Here is a 17,548-nt window from a genome sequence, read left to right as displayed (position 1 = left end):
AAAGTGTGTTTGCTTCGTTATTGATGTATACTGATTACATCAAAATTGTTTGATATGGACATCAAGTGATAATCAGTTGTTCACCAGGCTATTAATATGATCAGTAAAAACATTCTAAGTAGTTACCTTTCTTGGAATAACTTCATTCATGATTATTTTGAATTTTCAAAATTATCATCCATTAAAATAGCAAATGTAAGGAGTCTTACAACACCAGGTAAAAGTCCAACCTGACGAAGGAGGAAAGCTCCGAAAGCTTGTGATTTCAAATAAAGCAGGTTGGACTATAACCTGGTGTTGTTAGACTCCTTACATTTGTCCACCCCAGTCCATCACCACATCATTAAAAATAGCAGAGAGAAATTTCCGATGAATGCATCTTTCATATGTTAATATCCCACTCATTCATTTCAGGGCCTTGGTTCTTTCTTTTCATACAAGAGATCTGGATTTGATTCCAAACCATGCTGTTGGGATAAGAATCTCCCCTCTGTCTTTCTTTTGGATGAAACATTAAATCAAGACCTTGTATACCTGTTCAGGTAGACATCAAAGATCCCATGGCAACTATTCGTAGAAGAGAAGGGAATTCTCCCAGTGTCTTGGCCAATATTCATCCCTCAATCAACATCACCAAAACAGATCAACTGGTCATTTATCTCGTTTGCTGTTTGTGGAACCTTACCGTGTACAAATTGGCTTCCCCCTTTTTGTCTACATAATGACACTGGCTGCAAAAAAAGTAATTCATTGGCTGAAGTGTTTTGGGACATCTTGAGGACCTAACAGGAACTATATAAATGCAATCTCCTTCTAAGTGAAATCATAGGAGTCGTACAACACCAGGTCATAGTCCAACAGCTTTATTTGAAATCACAAGCTTTCGGAGCTTTGCTCCTTCGTCAGGTGAAGTCAGATGAAGGAGCAAAGCTCCGAAAGCTTGAGATTTCAAATAAAGCTGTTGGACTATGACCTGGTGTTGTGCGACTCCTTACATTTGTCCACCCCAGTCCATCACCGGCATCTCCACATCATAAGTGAAATCAGTTTAGGCAATCTCAACTTAGCTTCAGGTTAGGTACAACTCCACTGCCCATATTTGGGAGCGACAACAGGAATGGCTGGTGTAGGAAATAGTAACGCTGCACTCGTGCAATAGGAAGTGGTTTGTGTGTAAAACGTATGCTTTTTGAGATTGTTATAAAAAGGAACAGAAGTGGTACAGGGGTATTATTTCATTAAGTATATTATGTTGGAATATGCATTTGGAATTTTGGAACCTCACTTTGCATCTGTCCTGTCACAATTGAATGGCTATAAAAATTAACCAGGGGTCATCATAGTATCTCAGTAGTTCTGACAAAATTCCTGTATGTATTTTTTCCCCATTGCTATGGTTTCCTATAAAAGGTTCAACTATAGTTGAATTTCTAGAAACTCTTTCTCAAGGCAGTTTCTTTTTTAGAAACACATGTCCTTGCAGTGCCCAATAGAATATCAGGCAATTATTTGTGCGCCCTAATACCACCCCATCTGATTGTCCCACGAAGGAATTGCTCAAATCAAAGCTATTTGTATCTGAATAATTTAACATATTGCTTTGTTCATTTATTTTTTTCAAAAGGGGCACAGGTACAAAATAGAGGAATGTTGACATCACAACCTCTCCAACATGTTGCCAACTTATATTTAAGCTTAGTCCACATCTTCTAAACTACAAGTACAAACTAAATAGAATCATTGAATAGTTACAGCACGGAAGGAGGCCATTCGGCCCATTGAGTCCGTGCCGGCTCTCTGCAAGAACAATCCAATTAATCCCACTCCCCTGCCCTTTCCCCGTAGCCATGCAAATTTTTTCCCTTCAAGTACTCATCCAATTCCCCTTTGAAATCCATGATTGAATCTGCCTCCACCACCCCCTCGGGCAGTGCATTCCAGATCATAACCACTCACTGTGTAAACAAGTTTTTCCTCATGTCACCATTGGTTCTTTTGCCAATCCCTTTAAATCTATGTCCTCTGGCTCTTGACCCTTCCACCAATGGGAACAGTTTCTCTTTCTACTCTGTCTAGACCCCTCATGATTTTGAATGCTTCTATCAAATCTCCTCTCAACCTTCTCTGCTCGAAGGAGAACAACCCCAGCTTCTCCAGTCTATCCACATAACTGAACCACGTAAACCTCATCGCTGGAACCATTCTAGTAAATCTCTTCTGCACCCTAAGGCTTTCACATCCTTCCTAAAGCGCGTTGCCCAGAATTGGACAATACTCCAGTTGTGGCCAAACCAGTGTTTTATAAAGGTTAATCATAACTTCCTTGCCTTTGTACTCTATGCCTCTATTTATAAAGCCCAGGATTCCTTATGCTTTTTTAACCGCTTTCTCAACCTGCTCTGCCACCTTCAACGATTTATGCATATGTACCCCCAGATCTCTCTCTTCCTGCACCCCTTTTAGAATTGTACCCTTTAGTTTATATTGCCTCTCTTCGTTCTTCCTACCAAAATGTATCACTTTGCACTTCTCTGTGTTAAATTTCATCTGCCACATGTCCACTTGAAGTCTATCACTATCCTCCTCACTGTTCACTGTACTTCCAAGTTTTGTGTCATCTGCAAATTTTGAAATTGTGCCCTGTACACCCAAGTCCAAGTCATTAATATACCAACCTATTACCAACCCATGGGGACCACCACTGTACACCTCCCTCCAGTCTGAAAAACAACCGTTCACCACTGCTCTGTTTCTTGTTACTTAGCCAATTCCGTATCTATGCTGCCACCACCCCTTTTATTCCATGGCTTCAACTTTGATGACAAGCCAACTTTGATGACATGACAATGTGGCACTTTATCAAACACCTTTTGAAAGTCCATATACACTACATCAACTGCATTGCCCTCATTGGCCTTCGCTGTTACCTCATCAAAACTATAAAGTTAGTTAAACACAATTTGCCTTTAACAAATCCATGCTGGCTTTCCTTAATTAATTCACACTTGTCCAAGTGACTTTTAAATTTGTCCCAGATTATTGTTTCTAAAAGTTTCTCCACCACAGAGGTTAAACTGACTGGCCTGTAGTTGCTGGGTTTATCTTTACACGCTTTTCTGAAGTGCAAGTACAATCAGTTGACAGTACATTGGAAAAGTAGATCAACTCTGTATAATGGCTTTAGTGAGAATTGTGCGTGGAGATCTACACCTCCACTCATTACTCATCATTCATAAGGGTTCCTTGCTCAGTATCTTTTTACAGGCTTGGTGGGCCTATTACATGCTTTACATCTGTACTCAGTAAAATTATATAATTGAGAGAATTTTATTTTGAGTGTCAGTTTATTTTAACTGATTGGTAACATGAAATTTTTAAAAATGTCAACTTGCGGTGCATTTTAAACCTCACACACAGTTCCAGCAAGTGTCTTTGGAATATGATCCAGAGTGGGAACCCTTTTTGTAACCCTTCATTTCCAGGATGCCGAGACCACTTGTAGCACAGGCTAATACCACCTACTCGGGATCAAACCTGGGACTATGCTTTGTGGCAGAACATCATGCACCTGCCCGCTAATCCATTGGGAGTGCTCAACTTTTTTTAACCTGAAGAAATAGCTGTAATTCTAATCAAGCAAATAACAATTGAGAGAAAAACCTTTCTGCAGCATAATAGTAACAGTCCTGGTGAATCAAGCTGCTGGAGAACAGATTTCTTTAGGTAGGACCTGGGCATCAAATCATTAAATCTGGTTTAATTATGCAAAGAGCTACTTTAAAAATATAAATGGTTTGTTCTGAAGATAAATGTAATGCACTGTTCTGTCGTTGCTGTCCCACATTGGTGTTGGAGGACTTTTGAGATCTCATGAAACACCCAAGTGACAATAAAATAAGTAGTTCCAGTCGAAATGTTATTTCATTTGAGACACTAAAACCACTAACAGCTCAAGTAATTTATGACCACCCTCTGATCCATAGAGAGTGTGCCAATGCCGTAAAAACACCCCAAATATGTTTTAATATATAGAATAGGTTGTATGGTGATGCAGTGCATTTCAGCATCAATATCACCCAGGGGAGAAAGCCAGATATAATTTCTCCTCTGTAGCTCCCTCAGTTCCAGAAGTTGGCTGCAGCACCGTAGGGAGGCAACACCCCCACCCTCCAAGAGGAGAGTTGTTAGGACATTGTCATGTGTGTTCCAGCAGGCAGCTGAAAAACAGCACAGTTGTAGACCTGGAATCCAGTCTGCTTACACAGTCCCAGGGCACCATGTACAAGGAGAAAAAGTAGAAAGGTTTTATACCCCCAGAAACAAAATTGTATGCTGTACTACTGATTGCTTCTTCAGAGCGATCCAATTTTAGGTTCAGAGTTCTTATCTCCTATCACCATTATGGTGCTGTATTGTCCATATCCTATTCAAAGGTAGGGTGTTTTACATTATGATGCAAAATCAGTGATATGGCAGGGTCAGTTGATGAAAAAAAATTAAGGAATGACATTGTTTGGTAGCAGCTTAACTGTATATACTATAGATTATAACACAGAATGTTATGTTGCTCATAGGGTTATTTTAAGTCTCCCCCAAATTATCTTCCAGAAATAAAACTCTCATTTTGATCATAATGAAAATGAAATTGAAATGTTCTTCACTGCTGGTCATCTTCAAACCCATAATTACTGAGTGCATGTGTCCCTTACCACAAGGTTTCTCTTTTTAGTGCTGAGCCATTTTCTCAATTTCACTATCTGAGTTTTATTGGTGCTTTGTTTTCCTTTTGTTTTATATGGTGGAAAAAAAATACTATTTCACTGTTATCAAAGTGAAACAAAGGTACCAGGCAAATAGAGCTTTCTTTAAACCTTATTTTTGGTGTTTTATTGTAATAAACAATTACTTTAAATTTTCCTTTTGGGAGGGGTCTAAATTAAACCTTACAGTAAGTTGTCTTAAAGCCAAATTGCTGAAGGATAGGCATGTGTCCCTTAGTGTAAATCATGCTGGTCTCTGATGTACTACGGATGTATGTATCCAGATATGCGTGGGAGGTGTAGGCAGTTGAGAGACATCTTGACTGAAACCCACGGCTATAGAGGTGTGAAGTGAAGAAGTGAGACATCAGGTCACACACCTTCTAAAAAAAAATTCACCACCTCAAAAAGAAACAAAAAATACAAATCACACATTTAGTTTAGAAAAACTGCATTTATTGTTCAGTGATTTCCTCTGCATATATCTCACAAAGATCATTCAATGGAACAGTGAAATCATGTAGTTGACTAGGGATGTCACCACATATTCAACTATCGTGATATTTCACTCCAGCTTTGGTTAAATCTTTAAGTTTATTAAAGTTAGGTTAAAGCCAAGTAAACTGAAATCCTTCAAAATATACCCATTACTTCTTGTGACAGTTCTATTCCTAACACAGTAAAAAATGTTAATTAAAATTACCATGAGTGCTGATATTGTATGAACGCTAAACCTATTTAAAATAAAAGGTCAATGCCTTCATTAAAATAGTGGAGAGTAATTTCATACGAGTGCATTGTGCATTCTTATAATATCGCTCACAGTAGTCTCAAGGCTTATATAGTTTTTAGGTGGGAAAGCTTATTTAGATTCTATTTTTAGCAAGGATTCAACATTAAGAGCACATGTTTTTGAGTGTATATATCACATCACACATACATGTCCAAAATGGCAACAAAAACCCTTACCTGTGATGCAGGCAACCAGTACAACCAAATCAAAAAGGGTTCTTGATGCTATCAACTTGGGGCACTGTGACACCAGCCTAGAAAAGGCCTCGATGTCATCAGTTGACAATTTTATTTTTCTTTCCACAGAGATCATTTCATTTTTACAAACCTATTACTAAGGTAAGCAGTTAGAGCACAAAGCTACACCTGCTTGATGAAAACTTGGTATTCAGGACACCCCTAATGCATACAACAATGAACAAAAAATACATTTCTTCATTAAGTATAGGTGACAAAATATGAACAAGGACTGAAGAATTAATCATGACATGGGCACTCTCGTGCCAAAAAATTCAAATATAAAACAATCAGAATTAATGAAGATTAAAGAGTTGAGCGGTTCATTACACACCATTGTTATAAATTTAAGTGAAACAAATGGCAACTGTAGGGCTCTAACCCAATTTGTTCTCTTTAGTCTGCTGCGTTTGATGGCACTTCTCAAATCTGCTTTATGTCCCAAAACTTTTTCATTGTTTTCTGAGTCAGCAACAAGGAGGGCATTTCAAATCATGTTTGGCACTTTAATGACCTTCAACAAATTATTTGTTTAATTGGAAAAAACAAATCCTCACCCTGCTTAATACCCAGGTTGGATGAAACGGTCACCTCTAACTGTTAGGCAGCAAACACTAATGAGTAATGAACAATTGCAGAGAGCCCCGAGTTGTTGGAAAAATACATCTAGTAACACAATTAATCAGAAGTGTGAAACTCCATGAGAATGCAGTGTTTGCAAAGAAAGGTTACTGTAATTGCTGCATTTTTGGAGATAACAGGTGAAGATATATAAAAAATACTTTCATGGCAACTAACAAGAAAAACAGGCTTAAAATCTACATAAAATCAAACTTCATGACATTAGCATACGAGCATCCAAACCCAACTGCACAATAGGATTCTGACTGCTAATGACTAGCGGAAATTACTGCACTCATTTTACTGAATAATTCTCTTTTTAAAACAAAATCTTACGTTTGAAATGACAACTGTAGCCACACAAAAATTGATCAACTAGCTTGCTACTTAGATTCAGCTATTATTGTCATCCCAATTATTTATTCTTTCCATTGAATGCCGTCTACTACCTGCTTAACACTAATGTATAGTTTGATCTGCACTAAACTTTTTCTATTCAGCTCACAACTTAAATATGATAATCATGTACAGGAGTCCCTTACCAGAACTTCAAATGGCCCTTACCTACAAATTTTGCTGGTGGAGGTTTTAATACAATTCCATGGGTACCGGTCAGCTTCTGATAACTCCGCCAAGTGCCCACTCTTCATGTATGAGCCTAGAGAGCAAGCAGGGGCGATTTTCAACTGCCTGAAAAACAGCCAGTTGGCAGAGGAAATCAAAGGGTTACCCCAGCTGCTCTGTGGGTGTCCAAGGCCTGTCTGATGCAATTTTCAGGTGGACCTATAAATGGGAGCACAGCACTCCTGCCTGTTTCGAGTGAGAAGCTGTTTAAATAGGTAAACCAAAGTCCCATGCAGTTGTAGGACTGTGACTGCAATTTTTAAGTACAAATGGGTGGAGCTTGCTCTACAAAAGGGCCCAAATCTCTCTCTTCGTGGGGCCAGGATGTGCAGGAATACTGCGTCCTGCACTTATTCTCATCCACGAACGAATCCCTCACCCTGCCACATTTGACCTGCCGTCGAGCTCAGCATAGGCGTTAACCAATTTCCCACTCTCCCATAGCATTGGCTGCATTCACCCGACGCTGGCCACTCCACCCACTTCACGGATGTTTTGGGCGTATGTTTTCAAATCGCCCCAGTGTCAGGGTGCAATTTGCTGTGGGAGCATCACAACTAATTCTGGACTTGTTTTCGCCTAATGAAGTGGACCTCTTAGTTCTGCTGAATTATGGGGTCCTGATCATGTAGTTGTCTCGTGTTTTCAATGTAATATTAATGCTTCAGTCCTGCATAAAGTTACTGAGTATATTTTCACATTGATGATCTTTAGAAGTAATAATTAAACTATCGTAAAAGAAATAATTTCACAGTCACACTTATTTTGATTCTGGCTTGCCCCAGTCCTGCTACGTACAGAAGCTCTCCTTCAGGTCAAGATGACAAACATGGTGATCCAGGTTAAGATTCTTTATAATTGTTGCCAAAGCTATCCTGTGATCAGCTAAAGGAGGCTCTCTTGTAGCAGGTCGATAGGGTCCTACCTATTCCACATACATACATCCACCTAACAGCTTGGCTGAGGCTTAATAAAATTCATCTTAGCTGTTCTAGGTAAATAAGACTACTCTATGCTTCCTCCCCTCCCCCAATCTAGTTAGGTAGCCAGTGCTGCAGCCACTAGACTACTGAGCCATCTAGTTAAATTCATTAAGCTTTTCGCTGCAAATTTCATGGACTAACACTAGGTTGTAACGAGGGTTTAAGATTAAAGAGAGGAAGTTATTGTTGCAATTTTAGGATTTTCAAAAGGGATTTACATATGACCACATATACTTGAGTATAAGGCAACACATATACAAGCCACACACAAACACTACCCCAAAAAATTCAATTACCTCATATTACAAAACTTCTCTGCACCAAAATTCTTACCTTCATGTTGGCTGGTGTTTGCAAATACATTTCTGTTCTCTCTCATTTTAAGCAGTTCATTCCAGTTAGCTGTTGCTCCACTCCTTTAGAGCTGATATTTAAATGGAAACTCTCTCCCAACTTAAATCCTATCTTCTGCTGTACCTACGCTGCAGGGCTGTCTCTCATTTGAGTCAGAGGTAAAGTTGCCATTTAAATCTCAGTGCTGAAAAAGCCAGGCAGAGCAACAACTGATAGGAATGCACTGCTTTGGTGCTACTGCTGTGTCCAGTCTTTGGAGAAATTGCTCTGCCAGGAAGGAAACCAGCCATGAGAGAAATCTAAAGGATACAATTCACAGATAAAATGACCACCCCTATTTTTTTGCTCCATACAGGGAGATAAATTTCTAGTCTTATACTCGAGTATGTACAGTAAGCACAGACTAAAATCCAGAAGTAATTACTTACAAACACCCATTGTCTTAAGACCCTGTTGTAATTATTCTTATTTTTTCCTCAAGTTAAACAAAAGTGTATGATTTTTTTTGTCACGACTTGTAAAGCAACTTGGACATTGTTTATTTACTTTCTAGAAACTGATGTGCTTTACAAGAAGTGAAAAAAATGCAATATTTGTTCTTGCCAACAGTATTTTGGCAAAGAATTAGACCATATTATTGACAAGATGACTCAAAACATTCTGTTACACCCAAGATGGATGCCATAATGTAACAGTCAGACAGTGCACTGAAATCAGAATATGGCCCAACAATGCTGCAAATTATGAAACAACCAGCTAAAAAGTACTGGATATTGCTTGGATTAAAAAAAGCACAAAAATTGCTGATGTAGTGTCCCCTATTGGTAAAATTAAATAAACTGGATGATTATTCAAAACTCATTACGGTTATTCACTATTAATACGGGATAAAACCACCTAAATAAATTTTGAAGTTGGCTTATTGTCACTGCTTTTGTAAGTCATCTAAAAATAATGATACAAGCTTTACTCCTTACTCTACCCTACACCCAATTTTCTGCCCTTTACTTTTGAAGGCACTGGCTCATGCTGGGACCAGGTTCCACAGGTATCAACCACCCTCTAGTGCCTTGTCCAAATAGCTATTCTTGACGCGTGAGCCTAGACGATGAGTGTTAACAGTATATTTAATGAAGGGGAGGACACCACAGCTGAGCCCAGTTCTGTTCTCCCCCAACATGGTACATGTTGCACTTTCTAGCAGGGGTAACAACAGCAATCAAGAATGGCAGCACTGGTCAGGTTTTCTCCACTGAGGGTAATGGGGTCAATTTTAGCAGCCTGACTGTTCCTCCCCTCCAACTGACTGATTGCAGATCAGAGATGGAACCTGGGACTTTGCTGGTCTGTATGGCTGAGTTCCACACTGGGTGGTGCATTTACCAAAGAGCTCATGAAATAAAACTTTACCTGCATAATGCACACCCAGTCATCTGTACTCGACACATTATGCGCGTAGCTTCCATGAAAATACTATACAGTAGGTTTGTAAACATGCTCATCATTTCCAAAAGCCAACAGCAAAGTTCAAAGGACCAACATTTATTTCCTCGAGATTCAGATACACAAGTTAGAGTTACAGAAATTAATTCTGTATGATTGCCATTTCAGAGCAATTAATTGAAGCTTTTGGTTTATATAATAGTCAGTGAAATGGATGGATAATGTTACTGTTAAACATAAAATTACTGTAGTAAGAGCTATCAAACCATTTGCTAAACTTTGGTCAAAGGGTGTCATTTTTGGACCAATTATACCTCAAACTATTTTCACTGACAAAGCATTACACAGTCACATTTACTAACAAATTGCTGCTGTAGAAATTCATTATGTAGTCTCAAAAGAAACACATGCTGTAATGAGTTCAGGATACTTTCATAGTTTACAAAATGTTAATACCAAAATGTTTGGGGCCCAATAAAGCCAGTACCAAACAAGGGGAAAAAACATCTGACCTGAAACTGATACTGAAGATAATCAGATGCCCACAAGGACCACCAAAGACTAATGCTTTATCTAATAAAAACATTTACACCAAATCCTGTCCCTAAGGGCTGCAGACAATGGTATCTCCTTAGGACTTTATGTAAATATGATCTTTAAAAAGCGCTGATGTGTGATCTTTCAAAAGCTCCAAAATGCTGAGGTACTGTAGAAACTGTCTAGTAACCTGAGATATTGTAAGTGGAACATCTGAAGACAAAAAAGGCAACAGAACAAACAAATTTACATATGCATTTGAGTACATCAATGTTGTTGTAACCCCCTCCCCCACTTTACTGTATGACTTTAAACATAAGCAGCAAAAAAGTTTTTTTGATTTTTTTTCCATCAAACATAAAACAGTGATGCACAACCAACTGAACTAGTTCTGATTTGGTCTGACATCCAAACCTATGCAAGGAACAGCTAGTCAGAATCTGTGCTTAATAAATACCATATGCTCTGCTCACTAATAATTAATAAATGTGGGAGTATTAACATTTAATATGTTGAAAACACCCAAGATCACCACAGGTCAATCTCAAGACCTTACTGTGTGAACTCTGATTTTCCCCTCCTTCTGAAAAACCACTGCAGCATCCAACATCATTTTGAAAACAGAGGTTTTCAAATAGATTGGATCATTTAAGAATGGAAGTTTCAATAGTTTTAGACTACAACTTGGCAGGCCAAGATAAAAGTCTCTTTAACCAACAACAGATACTTTCAGTTCAGTTGTCTGTACAACCCTGTATACAAAAAACATAGCAGCAAGTTTCATTAAACAATACAACTAAGAAAAAAGTGATAAGTAACAAAATGTAATATACCGGCCCTTTTAGCAGCGCAAAAATAACAAAAAAATACACTCCGATTTTTTGCCAAACCCAGCAACAGCAAAGGCCTAAATGCTTCAATCTCGACCTGCTATAGGAGTGGTCACAGGTACCAACCCTCACTAACCAGAGCCTGCCACAGTTGCTTAATTTCATTATGATTCTATATGATGCTACTTTTTCTTTCCAGCTTCAATTTTTGTTGAAGTCAACCTATTTCACAATCAACCATATTTTCATATAATATGCTTTGACAAGCAGTGAAAACTTATTCAAAGTGCCCTAATCAAGAGGGAAAAAATTAGGATTATATCTGTCTTAGTTTTCCACTGGTAAATTGCATGTGGCCCAGAAATTATGAAACCATGCAGCCTAGTCCCTTCTCACTTGGTAATTCACAACTGGCAAGTTTTATGTGGCATAAATAATTAGTGTACAAACTGATCCTATGTCAAAATACTGTCAATTTTGGCTTAACAGGTCCCTACAATGTTGATTAGCTTCCAAATCAGGAAATTAGACAGCAGCCATTTTTAAAAGTTGCATGTTTTCAGAGTCTGGAACCATTGACCAATCCCTTATCTGATAACATTGCATAAGGATGGAGATTGGTTGAAAACAAATCAAAATGTGATTAATAGCTCCAGAAAGATTTACAACCTTTACAGCACAAAGGGGCTCACTCTTGTTTCGGGGACAGTTCTGCAGTAGTAAGTTGGTACTCATCAAGTCTACGATGGTGTTTTTCTGAGTACGCCCTAGCTGTGGGAAATCTCGCTGTCCGCGATTTTCCGATATACGTGGCAACGGGCAAGATGTGCCATAAGCGCACTCAAATGACTCCCTATGTGTTACTACCGTAATACACAAATCAACCACTTAATAGTCTGCACTGGTTAAAAGAGCTGTGCGCCTTAATGGTGGCAAGCTGAAGAATCTAATATTTCCAACGATCGGCTAATTAAATATAGATCAGCAACATAAATTAGTTTCAAATGAAGTAGCTGCTGATGTAGGGCTGCAATTTAAAATGTCGGCTAAGGAGAGCATACAGCCATATTTCCCATTCAACTGGAGCCTGACACCATTTCTGAAGCAGCGTGCAACAGTGCTAGAAAAGACAGGCTCATTATCACAGCTGTCTCTGCAGCAGGACCAACTCCATTAAAGAACCAATTACCTAATAAAAGACTGCACCTGCAGAAATGAGGGTGCATTAATTTTTTACTTAACTAAGCATATATAATTCTTAAAGGGGGCTGCAGTATGTTCTAAAACAAAAACACCCATGGGGCCAAACTAGAGATATTGAAGGATAAAAATCAAATTAAGTCCTCATGTGCAGTGTGGAGCAGGAGGAATAGCATTATTCTCAGAATGTTATAGCAAGTATAATTCTGAAGAGGTACAACGTCCTGCGACCACTCCAAGTTTGCTAAAGCAATATGCTAAATCAGCAAATTTCTGTAGTATTTAAAAATCTGAACAAAACTTAGCAAACAAGACCCTTTACTAATTGAGGGAATAAAGAACGCATAACTATAAAGCAGAGTTAGGAAAAATAAAATGCAACACTCATTAAATATTATGCCTGTGTTCAGACTGTAAAGCAAAATTAAATGCTACAGTTTGAATTCAGGAACACTATCAAGTAATTGGGGGTATGATAGAAACACATGCTGTTTAAAGTATTTTATGGCATTACTGAATCTTATCTACATGGATAAGATGCTACAATAGGTAAAGGTCAAAAAACCTCAAAAGGTGTGGCTTAAATCCAGCCCAGAAAATAACAGGCAAAACTAGAGATGCTGGTCTCATTTTTGGCTATAACACTGAGAAATACTATAGCACACAAATCATTGCCTAGGCAGAGAGTTAGGATATTATGTCCACTTTTGGGTGCCCTACTTTAGCAAGGATGTTAAGGCCAAGGAGAAGGTGCGGAAGAGATTGACTGAGATGATACCTGAGATGAGAAGCTTTAGCTATGAGGAGAAAGTAGAGAAAATGGGGCTTGTTCAATAGAACAGATAAGAGGAGATCTGACAGGGGTGTTTAAAATTAAGGGCTTTGATAAGGTAAATAAGGAAAAAATATTTTCACTAGTCAGTAAGTAGAGGGCAGAAATTTAAGATCATTATGAAAAAGAACAAAGGCAGAGTTAAAAGTTTTAAATTAAGTTAAAAGTTTAAAAAAAATTTAAGATCTAGGTTTGTTAAGAATTCTCTGCCAGAAAGTGTTGGAAACAGAATCAATAATAGCTTTTAAAAAGGGAAGTAGCTAAGTATTTGAAAAAGCAAAATTTAAAAGCTATGGAGAAAGGTCAGAAGAATGGCAGTAAGTGGACAGCTCTTTCAGAGCTTGCACAAGCGTGATTTTTCCTTATGCCCGTGAAGTGCTTTGGGATGTTTGTCTATGTTAAAGGCACTATATAAATGCATGTTGTTGTTGGGCTGAATGGCCGCCTTTTGTGCTGCCAAATTCAATGGTTTTACCATTAACTCTTTCCCTCCTTCCCCCACCCCCCCGGAAATGTAACCTTTTATCAAAGACCATCCAAACCCTTTTTTGTTTGAGGGGGAACGTTGAATTCTTCTACAACTGATCATAGCTTACATTGTCTGAATATGGGTTTTTGCATGTCATGGCTACATATACACAGACATATCAAAATACAACATCTTTACCCATCATACATCTGATAGTTGGAAAGGTAAAATTAGTAGCTTCCATCTACAAATTAAAAAAATTATCTATAATAATGAACAGCAGAAATCTCTCCCCTTAGTAACCAAATTCTCAATGCAAAATTGCCGTCAAAAAGTAGGGACCTTAGCTGGGAAAGGTTTGATCTGACAAGGGCCAACCAATACTTTTTTTCTTCAGTTGGTCCATTTTATACAAGGAAGCAGTAATTACAAAAGCTGCTGAAATCACTATAGTTATTTGCTCCAAGACTGAACTATAGTTAAGATTATTTGTACAACACACCCATGGGCCAACATGCTGCATCACTGTTACTTTGCCCCTGCTGTTGTGTGCATTTATCCACGTGGTCACTCAAGCACATTAGTACTTCCACGAGCACACCTTTCACTTGAGTGTCCACTCATTATCAGTGAATGTAAGGCTTTAGAGACTGTTCTTTTTAAGATTCAGCAAACAAAACTATATTTATGAATCAGGCTGGAAGTTGTTTACATGCTGCTGCAGGCAGCTATTGTGGGTGCAGTTCCCTCGCAAAATCCATTAATAAACCTGCAATTTACTATCTTAAGATTCCTCATTCACCCTCAGCTCTTCTCTATTTTGGACTTGCTACAGGTTGATTTTCTGGAAGTAAAAAGCTTCAACCCCACAGGAGGTGCAAATATTAACAACCATGGTCATTTCCTATTAATATCACTATGCATGGAACGGGTGCCATTTTATTTTTTGAGGTGTAATTTTTAATCTACATAATAATGTGGAGCTATGTTCATCTCTGTCAGGGTAACATGTAATAGCTCAGAACAACAAGAGATGTTACCAGAACAATGCGGGTAGGATCTGTTCCATCACAAACAGAACTGACAGTCCACTGTAATATTCACAATTTTGTTTTAAAAAAGATTTGTGTGAAGATTGAAAGGTGAAATCTTGACAAGCACTGTAAAGATTGTAGTGGACTTTCATGACCCTCTCTGATGCTCTACGGTCCTTTTGTTCATATACTGGAATTTGTGTTTTTTATGAAGACGTGTGCAGGTCATTAAATATATTCCATTAGACATAAAGCAGTTGGTATACATTCTATCAATAAACCAGTATTCCATTTATATTTATATGTGTATATATATATATATTTTTTTAAAATAAGGGCTGCAACAGTCTCAAAACTTCATTCTTCCATCTGGGGCTTGAATATGAAACATTTTGTTTCAGAATGTGTGTCAACTTCCCATCCGCTAGAAAGAACAAATCTTGCTTCCGGTTACAGCCCTATTTTAAATATATTATATACAATTAGAATCTTGTACATCACCGTGCAAAACAGAATTGAAGCTGTTAATTGGTACATCACAATGTCAAATTAAAATGTCCCATATACGAGATTCCCCCCATTAAACAAAATACCAGTACTAATCTATATATTATATAGTTATATTCTTGTACGTCACTGTGCAAAATAGTTGAAGTCTGTTAATTGGGACATCATAAAAATTAAACTGTCCCACTTATCAGATTGTCTCCATTAAGCAAAATACCAATACTGATTTAAACACACAGTGAATCAGATGGTGCTCAAGCATTTCCTCATTAAATGAATGTCCCTATTAACTGTACTTAAAATTTTTGACACAAAGCAGTTCAAATATCCTTAATTTTTAATCATAGGATGAACTTTGAGACAATTCAGTTTAGTTCTGAGGAGACAATCTTCATGTAGCCTCTGGACTTTTGCTTATTGTTTGTGTATCTGGGATGTTCGATGTTATCAAACTACGTGACTAGTACCAAATAAGTTAAAAGCAACAGAATGGCTATAAAAACATGTACCTTGCACTTCTTGATCTACATTTTTGGGAAGGCACTAAAATTTTTTTTTATAAACCAGAACCCCATATTTATTACAATCCCCCAACCTCACAATTTGCCGCTGTATTCAGCACTAGATGGTCAACAAATCACAAACAAACTTCCTTCTATATAAAATCAGAGTGTCGCAGGGTTCAGGAATTTCACAGATGATAATCATTGCTCCATTTTTCTCTTCACAACTGTTTCTCTTTTCAAGTTTGTGCCTTCTTCATTCAGTGTTTTCACCCCACATGACATCAAAATATAGAAATAAGCAGGATCTTGTTCGGATAGCATCAGAGCATTAAAATAGCAAATGCAATTTCAATAAAATCGGAATCCACAGAGCTGCATTGGATTTTTTTTTTAAAAATTGCATGAGGATGATCACAGATTGACATCCCTTACGTCTGTAGGAGTGCTGGTTTGGTCTGGCTCGTGTACAGTCTTTGAGGACATGGTTTGCTCCTGCTGTTGCTGAGATTGTTTTAAGCTCTCTGCCAGGGCAGCTTCAATCTGTTCATGGCAAGCCTTCAGGCAGTCCTGGTATAAAGAACAATAACATTAATGAACAGGTAAATGAGATCATGCATATATAAAAAAGGGAAAAAACACCAAGATGTATCAGTCTTAGAGCATAGCGAAGATTGCTGCTCGGAAGATGATGCAGTAAAAGGCTATTCCCTAGCACTAAGCTATCAATGTGATAAAAATACAACAGGTGTTACTCTTGTGATGACTGAATGCAATAAAATGCAGCTAACCCATAAGAAGCATGTTGCCCGGCCCCAATAAAAATAAATTATAATTTCTGAAATCAATTAAGGTTTCACCAGTATATTTCTGTTCATATATTTTAATTAGACATTATGTGTAATTAGTTTTGATTACACACCTCACACAGACCAAGGTCAGCAAAAACAATCAGTGCACGAACAGAGAAAAATCCAGGAAACGATTAACCTCATGCCTGCAAATTCCCAACAGCTCTGGCTCAGCCACAATGCTTATGTTTAGAATTAGGCATTGATCAGGAATACTGATTGCGTGATTAAACAATTCATACTGTACACACCTAACAAATCAGGCAATTCATTTTTCGGTTGTGACGCTAATAATGGCATTGAGAAGGAGGGAAGAGGAGAAACACCTCCATGATGCCATGGCTTAGATTGAAAACTGAACACAAACCCATGTCCTATCACTCATAGCCCAGTACTTTGACATAGTACTGTGCTGCAACACAAGATTAGAATTTTAGACAACTGGTCTAAAATTTTAATCTAGTGTTCCAGCACCATTCTCCGCAGTTACTCAAGATAGCTAGATATACATACAAACTGATCCCATCACCTGCAACAATGCAACTAGTTCCAAGCCGAGCCCATCTGCCCAGTAAAGACACCGGCTCTGAAATTCTAAATCAGCCTCAAGGTGTAAATGGGATGGATCTCCAATCAGGAGGCTAGAAAATGGGACAAAAACTGCTTCTGCTGAGGTTCCGCCCCAATTGTGCCCGTAGGAAAAATTCTGGTTGGGAGGGGGCCAGGTGTAGGTGAAACATCCATCCATCCTTCCACCGACACTACCCTCCCAACCCCCGCCCGTTAAGGGGGAATGTCTGGGCGGGGAATTCCTGGACTTCCCTGGGAATTCTGGCCAATACGCCCTTTAATGGAACTACTGCCCAGCAAAGGCCCCAAAACTCCCAGGTAAAGGTAATCAATCCCGGAAGAATTTGATTACCTTCAGAAAACCCCCCCTGGCTCCCATTGCAGCTGAAGATTGCCGGAAC

General features: G+C 38.4%; 1 protein-coding gene across 1 annotated transcript in view; it reads right to left on the bottom strand.

Moving 5' to 3' along the window:
• Positions 1–5,194: 5,194 nt before the first annotated feature.
• Positions 5,195–17,548, bottom strand: part of LOC137344527 (G1/S-specific cyclin-D2-like) — a 43,861-nt gene continuing 31,507 nt past the window's right edge. Inside the window, exon 5 of the mRNA XM_068007569.1 lies at positions 5,195–16,296. Within this exon, the coding sequence (XP_067863670.1) occupies positions 16,141–16,296 (156 nt within the window). The 3' untranslated portion in view covers positions 5,195–16,140. The remainder of the gene's footprint in view (positions 16,297–17,548) is intronic.

Source organism: Heptranchias perlo, chromosome 27 (assembly GCF_035084215.1).
Source record: "Heptranchias perlo isolate sHepPer1 chromosome 27, sHepPer1.hap1, whole genome shotgun sequence".
Lineage (NCBI taxonomy): Eukaryota > Metazoa > Chordata > Chondrichthyes > Hexanchiformes > Hexanchidae > Heptranchias > Heptranchias perlo.
This window is presented reverse-complemented; position numbering and strand designations above follow the sequence as displayed.